This window comes from Primulina eburnea, chromosome 11, assembly GCF_022965805.1.
Source record: "Primulina eburnea isolate SZY01 chromosome 11, ASM2296580v1, whole genome shotgun sequence".
NCBI lineage: Eukaryota > Viridiplantae > Streptophyta > Magnoliopsida > Lamiales > Gesneriaceae > Primulina > Primulina eburnea.
In genome coordinates, this window is record NC_133111.1 from 17,213,017 (window position 1) to 17,223,157 (window position 10,141).

The window sequence follows — 10,141 nt, forward strand, 5'->3', positions numbered from 1 at the left end:
GAGACGATTCCGGGCAGTCGCCCCCCCTGCCCGTCCGCTGCCCGAATGTTTCGGGCAGTGGCACCACCTGTGCGCGCGGCGCCACGCGCAGCGTGCGGACGCTCTGCACGTTGGGCCGCGTTGTGCGCCGCGCAGGGCGTACAATTATTATCTTTCAAATAAAACACATAAATTTAGGCATTTAGAGACACGATCAGTGAAACATGTGCACGTACAATATATTATGAGCATGAAAATCTTTTGAAGCGAAGAAGATATTGATGAACAAAGGCTTAAAGTTTATATTAAATCACACAAAATTACAGGATAACAATCCATGAAACCACAAGCACCAAATTTAACCTTAGCTTTGTTACATTATGATGCTCAGTTCTACAAACTTTAGGCACAGGAATTACATTGATTCACTCACTTTGCAGCATATATATATATATGCATGTTGAAGTTGATCGATCACTTGAAGAAAGATCCACTCTCAATAGCATCCTTGTTAGCATCTCCAAGGGCAGCTTCTTTCAAGTAAGTTTCTGCCAATTGCACCCTCTTCACATTCTCCTGCTCCTTTACAAGCATGTATCCATACTCCAGGAGCTTCTCTAGTGTCATCTTCGGCTGCTCAAATTTCGGTGGTCCTTCCCTCGAGTTCACTAGTTTCCGGCCCACGAGATCGACTCCCACTTCTGAAACCCACTTTCTCACTTCGTCGTCGTACACTCTTGCCCTCACAGCACCAAAGAAATCTGCAGTTTATCCAGTTTTTTAATTGCAAATGCAAAAAATATTATTGGTTTTTGAACAAGATTGAAGAATATGAAGGTAGCTAGCTAGCCTACCGATGGACTGGCCGGGGAAGGTGTCCACAAGTGTGACGATGCACTCCAGCGCGACATTGTCGGTACGGAAAATACCGGTGCAAACGCCTATGCGGTCTTCACGTGTAGGAGCCCAGTAGAACTTCTCCATTCGCCCGTCACGGATGAGGGGAGCATACAATGTGGAGAAGTCGTTACCGGTGCAGATTATGGGCACGCGGGGGTTCTCCTCTTTGTTGTACATGCCGGGGAGCTGCACGTTGGTGGGGTTATCGGCGATGTTCATGAGCGTTGCGTTCACCATCTGGTTGTTGACGGTGTACTGAGTCGTCCCACCCATACGCCCAGCGCCGGCATCGAGATCGTTGATGAAGAGGCAGCACATCTTTCCCTTCCTGATGATGTCCGCTGCTTCACGGTACCGTTGCCTGATCAGCTTCGCGGGCTCTCCGGCGTTCCCACTTTCTAGCTCTCCGGCACTCATCATGATGGGGCTGTTCATACAAGTATTCGTCAGGTTCATTTTCACATCATTCTGATGAGATATTTAGATTATAATAAGCTAGGCAACAACAAATTTTTGCAACATACTTGATTCCCATCTTGGCAAAGACAAGCTCACACTGGAATGATTTTCCTTGACCTTTGCCTCCCCAAACACCCAAAATAAGAGGAACCTGTCGAAAACAAAATCGTATATATCAACTATTATTGTTTGAACAAACATATATAATAAGAAGATATATAGGTAATTGTTACTTTTTTGCAGGATCGAATTATCTATGAAAATTAAACATTTTAGGTAACAGAAGCATATGTAATAAACATGACTAGCTTGCATATGAGATCACCTTGATGTTGGGTAATGTCATGAAGTTCTTGGTGATGTGAACCACGACCTTGTCCATGAAAGACGGAGAAATGTAATATCCAGACATTATGTTGTCAAAGTTATATCTGGTAGCAACGATTTTTAACACTTTTATGTGTCGTGCTAATTTAATGAATATATGCAACAATTATACATGAAACCGTAAGTGAGAATTCATCACTATTAATACGTTTTAAGTCCCTGGCTGAGGTACTCATAGGAGCTAAGCACGGCGTCGTGTGTTCCCATTCCGCTAGGAGCTTGAAACAGAGCATCAACCATACCCTTTCCTCTAGTAATATCTTGTTGATCATCGGAAATATCTTCACCAAGCCCCTTCCATCTGTCCTCGGCCACGATCTTGAAACTCGAAGGCGAATTTTTTGGGACGAATGCCAAATTCAACTTCTTTAAGCTACTTCCAAAAAAGGATGAGCCGGGAACCGCAGCTCCAGCCACAGATCCATTCAAATTCACCTGCAACATTCAACTTCTTAATATAATCTTAACGACCATGTATGTTTATCATACTAGTAAAGTCAAGAAAATGCTTAAAGTTTCCATTTTGATTCTAAACTTGGACTTTAATACAATCATATGTGAAACGTTAACCTTAATTAATAGTGTAGATACACGGCACAAACTAAAACCACCTACAGAACACCAAGAAATCAAAATACCGGCGCCCGGTTAACGGATCCGATGGTCGAGACTGTGGCAGCCATTGCTGTAAGTGATCGAACTCTATGTGGATGCGAGATTGTATTCGAACGCAAGAGCGCGTAGCCACTCTGAAGAGATAAGGGAATTCGTGTGGGATAACTTATATAGTATGGGGAACTTTGAAATATGGACACACATTAAAATCTTGAAGATTGGGCACTGATTTCCTATTGGCCATACACTGGAGATGGCCCACTAGCCAAGTAGCAAACGAAGAGTGCATGAAAGTTTTAATCTTCAGAGTTCACAAGTTTCTGAAAATCTGAGGTTATTGTTTTTGGTTTACTCTTATCCATTTAAAATTTGGTAATTTTACTTGCCAGATATTGTTTTATTGGCATTACAACGAGAATGAAAGCTAAGGAGGGTTGTGTTCTGATATCAAAATTGTGAGCTTTATCTTGATTTTCTTTTTTATGGCTCAGAATCTTGAAAACCATTGTTTTGTCTTTCCTGGCCGGGCAGGATTACGCCTAAATTAGAGATATTTCAATACAAAATAATAATATTGTCGTGAAAAAGTAAAAATTTATGGTAAAAAGTAAAAATCTCAAACTCTCAAAATTTACCAAACTACACACTTTATAATATTTTTTTCTCTACTCAATTGTGATTTTCTTCACAAATGAGAGATCTATTTATAGAGTTTCATTACACATAATCCAAAAATAAAATACATCATTACCTACATCATCACACACAAATTTCTAACTTTACAACTCTTATTTTCAACATTCAAATATTCAACTATTACTTTTTCAATATTCAAATATATTATTTCAACACTCCCCTTTGTGATGATGATCATGATACGATGATGTCTTCATTACGTGTTTTGTACTGCCTCGTTTAAAACCCTACTTGGAAAAACCCATTGGGATAAAAACATAGTAAGGAAAAAAGAGTGCAGTCACATAAACTCCCCCTGATGTTGACATGAACAATTCTTCACAAATTTCGTAGATTGCGCATCCCAATATTATATATGTGCTTTCTGAATATTGACGTAGGAAGTGCCTTTGTGAAGATATCTGATGAGTTTTCACTTGATTGAATGTGACGAACATCAATACATTTATTCTTCTCAAGCTCCTTGGTGAATGCGAAGAACTTAGGAGGAATATGTTTAGTTCTATCGCTTTTTATGTATCCTTCTTTCATTTGAGCAACACATGCAACATTATCTTCATATAGTATCATAGGCTTCTCATCGAATGATAATCCGCATGAAATTTGGATATGTTGGGTCATTGATTTTAACCACACACATTCACGACTTGCTTCATGTAGTGCAATAATCTCGGCATGATTTGATGAAGTTGTTACGAGCGTTTGTTTCTGTGAACGCCAAGATATTGCAGTGCCTCCACGAGTAAATACATATCCAGTTTGGGAACGTGCCTTGTGTGGATCAGATAAGTATCCAACATCAGCATAACCAATTATAATTGGATTAGCATCTTTTGAATACAAAAGTCCCAAGTCTGTCGTTCCTCGAAGATAATGGAATATATTTTTAATTCCGTTCCAGTGTCTCTTTGTTGGATATGAGCTAAATCTTGCCAACAGATTCACGACAAAAGATATATCAGGTCTTGTACAATTTGTAAGGTACATAAGGGCACCGATGGCACTTAGATATGGTGCTTCTGGACCAAGAATATCTTCATCATCTTCACATGAACGGAATGGATCCTTTTCTATGTTTAATGATCTAACAACCATTGGAGTACTTAAAGGATTTGCTTTATCCATATTAAAACGTTTAAGGATCTTTTCTGTATAATTTGTCTGGTGAACAAACATTCCACATTCTTTTTGTTCAATTTGTAAACTCAGACAATACTTGGTTTTTCCAAGATCCTTCATTTCAAATTCTTCCTTCAAGTATGACACAACTTCTTGAATTTCCTTATTCGTTCCAATGATGTTTAAATCATCAACATATACAGCAATAATTACGCATCCGGATGTTTTTTTTTTTAATGGAAACACAAGGGCATATTGAATTATTTACATATCCCTTTTTCATCAAGTGATCACTTAGTCGATTATACCACATTCGACTTGATTGCTTTAACCCATATAATGATCTTTGTAATTTCACAGAATAACATTCCCTGGGTTTTGAACTTTGTGCTTCAGGCATCTTAAATCCTTCAGGGATTTTCATATATATATATTACTATCAAGTGATCCATATAAGTAAGCTGTAACAACATCCATAAGACGCATTTCTAAATTTTCAGATACCGCCAAGCTAATCAAATACCGAAACGTAATTGCATCCATCACAGGAGAATATGTTTCTTCATAATCAATTCCAGGCCTTTGAGAAAAACCTTGTGCAACAAGTCGAGCTTTATATCTTACTATTTCATTTTTCTCATTTCGCTTTCGAATAAAAACCCATTTGTATCCAACAGGTTTTACACCTTCAGGTGTAAGGACTATAGGTCCAAAAACATTACGTTTATTTAGCGAATCTAATTCAACCTGGATAGCTTCTTTCCATTTTATCCAATCCTGCCGATTTTTACATTCACCAAAAGATTTTGGTTCATAATCTTCATTATCATTTACGATGTCGATTGCCACATTATAAGAAAATATATCGTCGATTTCTTCTATATCTTTTCGGTTCCATATTTTTTCCAGTATTAATATAATTGATAGAGATTTCATGATTCTCGTCAGTTTGTGGTTCTGACAGAACATTTTCATCATCATGTGTTTCTTCAGGAACACCATTCTCTATTTTGTGATCATCATGTGTTTGTGCAGGAACATCATTCTCTATTTTGTGATCATCGTGTTTCTCTATGAATTTTCTTTTTCGAGGATTTTTATCCTTGAAACCGACTGGCCTTCCACGCTTCAGGCGTTTAATGACATCATGAGTATCTTCCATTTGTTTCTTTGGAATTTCAATTCGGTCAGGGGATTTTGCAGCATGTATATATGATTTAGTTACCCCTTTTGTGTCTGCAAATGCATCTGGTATTTGATTTGCTATTCTTTGCAAGTGTACAATTTGTTGTACATCTTTTTCACATTGTTTTGTTCTTGGACCCAGATGTAACAATGATAATACATACCATGTAATTTCTTTTCGATATGTTTCTGTTCTCCCCCTAACATTGGGAAGATTTCTTCATTAAAATGACAATCAGCAAAACGTGCTGTGAACACGTTGCCTGTCTGAGGTTCAAGATATCGAATGATTGATGGACTATCATAACCGATATAAATTCCAACATTTCTTTGAGGTCCCATTTTCTTTCGTTGTGGTGGTGCAATAGGCACATATACCATACATCCAAAAATTCTCAGATGAGAAATGTCTGGTTCTTTACCAAATGCAAGCTGTAATGGGGAGTATTTATGATATGCACTTGGTCTGATGCGAATTAATGAAGCAGCATGTAAAATTGCATGTCCCCATATAGAAATAGGGAGCTTTGTTTTCATAATCATTGAGTGATTCTCATTAATTCTTGTATTTTCATGATGCCTTTTCTGTGGATGGTTTGGGACGCTCTTTTGAGATGAGTTATAAAAATAACTATCTCTATTATTTTCAAAACCACGGCCTCGACCACGACCAGGGCCAATTCCACGTCCACGTCCACGTCCACGTCCACGACCTCGACCTCGACCAAAATCTTGTCTATGAATTTGATTTTGGTTCCGAGGTTTAAATTCATTTTTACTTACAACATTTACTTCTGGAAATGCTGTTGATCCAGTGGGTCGGGACTGATGATTTCTCATTAATAGCTCGTTGTTCTTTTCCGCCACAAGAAGACAGGCGATGAGTTCAGAATATCTCGCAAATCCACATACTCTATATTGTTGCTGTAGAGTAATATTTGATGCATGAAACGTGGAAAATGTTTTTTCAAGCATCTCAGATTCTGTGACCTCATGTCCACAAAATTTTAGCTGCGAGATTATTCGATACATCGCTGAATTATAATCACTGACTTTCTTAAAATCTTGGAATCTTAACATATTTCATTCATCACGGGCGGTCGGAAGTATAACTTCCCTTATATGTTCAAATCTTTCTTTCAATCCTTTCCACAAAGCCATGGGATTTTTTTCAGTCAGATATTCACATTTTAATCCCTCGTCGAGATGTCGACGTAAAAATATCATGGCTCTTGCCTTTTCTTGTGATGTACATATGCCATTTTCTTTAATAGTCTCGCTTAGACCCAATGACTCAAGATGCATTTTTACATCGAGAGTCCATGGCATATAATTCTTTCCCGTGATGCCGAGCGCAACAAATTCGAGCTTCGTTAAATTTGACATGGTGGTACTAAAAAAAATTACGATGCATTTTATTAGTTAATAAATATTGCAATACAAAGTAACGGATAAACAACAAGTACAAGTATTTGTAAAAATAAAGAAAACGCACGAGGAGGATATTCTCCGATAAATACAAGACTCGTGAGTATGATAACCAAAATAATTAAAAATATCCTTGAGAAAGCCATCTTCTTTTTTCTTCGAAAAATTTGATGATGAATAATTTTTAGAGAAGAAGAGAAAGTTGGAGTGATTGAATGTGTTTGTGAGATCATATTTATAGGGCAAAAACTAGCCGTTTTTTACCATTTATGACCGTTGGTGTACAAAGAAATAAAGATATGTATTTCTATAATTTTATGGTAATAATATGGTATATATAATATTAGACATTTTTAAATAATTATGTATATCATATCATAATATTATAATGAGTGTCATAATTTATTTTGTTTAAAAACCTTATAGGCTTTTATACTTGTCGTATCCCTTACCGGGAGTGTGGGATGTCGTCTTAACATCCTCCCAGGATTTATAACAAGTTTATGAAAAATTTATTTTTATTATTTCTAATAATAACATTATATTATATATTAAATAAATACACAATAAATAAATAACAATAAAATAAATATAATTACTTTTGTTACCTTTTTCTTCTGTTTGGAGCTTGGAAAAATATGTAGGACTTTTAGAGCTTCGTGCTGATAACGTGTTGTGAAAAAGTAAAAATTTATGGTAAAAAGAAAAATCTCAAACTCTCAAAATTTACCAGACTACACACTTTATAATATTTTTCTCTCTACTCAATTGTGATTTTCTTCACAAATGAGAGATCTATTTATAGAGTTTCATTACACATAATCCAAAAATAAAATACATCATTACCTACATCATCATACACAAATTTCTAACTTTACAACTCTTATTTTCAACATTCAAATATTCAACTATTACTTTTTCAATATTCAAATATATTATTTCAACAAATATGATTTTTTTATTTATTTATGCTATGTATTCATATTATGTGAATTTCTTATCTATACAACTTTTAAATTAAACAGGAAACATGTAGAATAATTATCTTTGCTCTTTAAAACACAACAAATCATGTTGTGTACTATTTACAGAAAATTACAAATGTTCATAAAGTTGATATTTTTCACTTTTGATCTCTTTAGCCGTATAAGTTTAATTTTAATCCAATAAATTGGTACGTCTTGTCTAGACATATCAGCAATGTCCAATATTATGTCAACAAAACTTGATATCACTACAACAATTATTAGCACAACATTAACAATTTGTCGTTTTATATTAGCATAATGCTGAAATGACTAAAAAAAAAAAAAATCAAACTTATTAATTAGACTAAGGCCCAAATTAAATAATTTATATGACCAAAATTGAAAACATGTCAACTTATAAAATGAATTTTGTAATTTTTTTTATACTATTTAACTATACATACAATATGATAAAGGACGAGGACCTCAAAGAAACTAATTTGGGACATCAATATGACACCAAAATATTTTCCAATTTTACCGATTATATTTTATGTCATGTAACCTTTATTTTGTCTTAAAATTGGGTAAATTTATTATTATCCATCACACCTAGCTACCCCAACCATCACGTTTGTTTTCTTTTGTTAAAGGATAAATAAGGTGGTTTTCTTCACACATAGCTCCCCATTTTGACACGTAATCCTTCCATTTTGACAAGTTAATATAGTTAATTTTCAAATTTTAGAAAGAAAATCATAAATTGTTATCCTGTAATTTTGTGTGATTTAATATAAACTTTAAGCCTTTGTTCATCAATATCTTCTTCGCTTCAAAAGATTTTCATTCTCATAATATATTGTACGTGCACATGTTTCACTGATCGTGTCTCTAAATGCCTAAATTTATGTGTTTTATTTGAAAGATAATAATTATTAGGATTGAAAATAAATTTTGAGGAGTGCCAATAAATTTTTCTCAACAATGTTACAAATATTTCGGTTGAGTTAGCAATACTGAAATGAAATTCATGTCAGTTGGGTTCTTAGTGAGGTAACAGTGAAGACTATGCGGAAGTAGACTGACTGAAACCGTAAGGTCTAGGAAATTCAAACTACGTAAGTGTAACGTCCAAAAGCCAACCCACGTAAACCACATGTATGCAAATGATTTATACTGCTTAATTGTTTTATTTAATAGATTTTAAACGCTTTCATGATGCATACGATATGATTAAGGTTCTAATTGCGAGATTTTATGAAAACTGTAGATTTTACCCGAATATTCGATTATAGCCTGGGGAAAAGAGAAAGGGGACGACCAAGATAAAATAAATATTTTTCAATAAATATTTTCAAGGTATATTAATATGATCAAATATGATTAAATTATTCTAAAAATGGTAGAGTTCAAATTATTTTACGAGACGAGCTTGATTTTATCCACGAAGCCGGTTTTTGGAAAAATGTGGGACTTTTAAAAGACCAATATTATTATTTTTGAAAACTAATTTTTATAAACTTTTATTTGTCAATTAAATAGATATTATTGGGCCTGATTTATCAAAAATTAGTAGGCTCAATTGCTCCTAAACTCTAAACCCCAAAACCTAAACCCATTAACATGCAAACTAAAATCCATAAAATAAAAACCCTTGGTCTTTTGAGAGGCCATTCAGCCGGAAATCATACACACACAACACACACAATTTTCGAAAATTTGGATATGAAGAAATTAAACAAGGGGCCTTCTTCGCCCGTTCGTCCGTCTTCGCGCCCCACACCAACGATCATATATTCGATTGTTCTAAAATGCAAAAGCACGTTTCTAAATCCCTTTGACGCATAATTCAAAACATATTATGCTTGTTTTGTTTATTTTTGCATGAAAAACACGTATGCACGATTTGTTAAACGATAGAACAATTATTTTCAATGTTTTGATGATTTTACACATTTTTTATAAACATTATGATTTCCAAGAGATTGGCTGCCATCACAGAATGTTTAATGAGTGGAACATGGTCAATTTAAGGTTGAAATGAGGGCTGGAGTAGAGCTTGGCAACGAAGAAGAGTCCTAGGGTTTGCTACTTGTGCCATGTATTCAAGGCCACGGCTAGGAAAGAGGGTGCAACGGGGCTCGGCCAAGGCTGGTCAGGCTCCGTGTGGGACGTGTGTAACGTCTCGAAAATTTGAAGGTCGACGTGAACCACATGCATGCAAGTTATTAAATTTTTTCGCTATTTTATTAAATTCTTTAAAGGATTAAATGCATGTTTATTTCATTAATTTGTGTTTTATTTAAAGTTTGATGCATTAAGATTTTAAGTTGTATTTCGCGCTCGAACGAGGAAAGGAGACTAGGGATATTCATGAAAAATATTTTTATTGAAACAGTAATTTT

At 35.1% G+C, this 10,141-nt stretch overlaps 1 protein-coding gene across 1 annotated transcript; it reads right to left on the minus strand.

Moving 5' to 3' along the window:
• Positions 1–257: 257 nt before the first annotated feature.
• Positions 258–2,518, minus strand: LOC140804511 (ribulose bisphosphate carboxylase/oxygenase activase, chloroplastic-like). The gene is made up of 6 exons (XM_073160549.1): positions 2,364–2,518; positions 1,874–2,160; positions 1,664–1,769; positions 1,404–1,489; positions 834–1,306; positions 258–740 (listed from the first exon to the last, which is right to left on the minus strand). The coding sequence occupies exons 1-6, from the start codon at positions 2,406–2,408 to the stop codon at positions 454–456; spliced, it is 1,284 nt and encodes a 427-aa protein (XP_073016650.1). The 5' UTR covers positions 2,409–2,518; the 3' UTR covers positions 258–453.
• Positions 2,519–10,141: the final 7,623 nt, after the last annotated feature.

Bases quoted from the DNA above. Each gene is read 5' to 3' on its own strand.
- LOC140804511 (XM_073160549.1), bottom strand. From the start codon at position 2,408: ATGGCTGCCACAGTCTCGACCATCGGATCCGTTAACCGGGCGCCG. The intron at 2,161-2,363 runs GTATTTTGATTT...TGAATGTTGCAG, and splicing joins GATCCGTTAACCGGGCGCCG to GTGAATTTGAATGGATCTGT. The intron at 1,770-1,873 runs GTATTAATAGTG...CGTTGCTACCAG, and splicing joins CTCAGCCAGGGACTTAAAAC to ATATAACTTTGACAACATAA.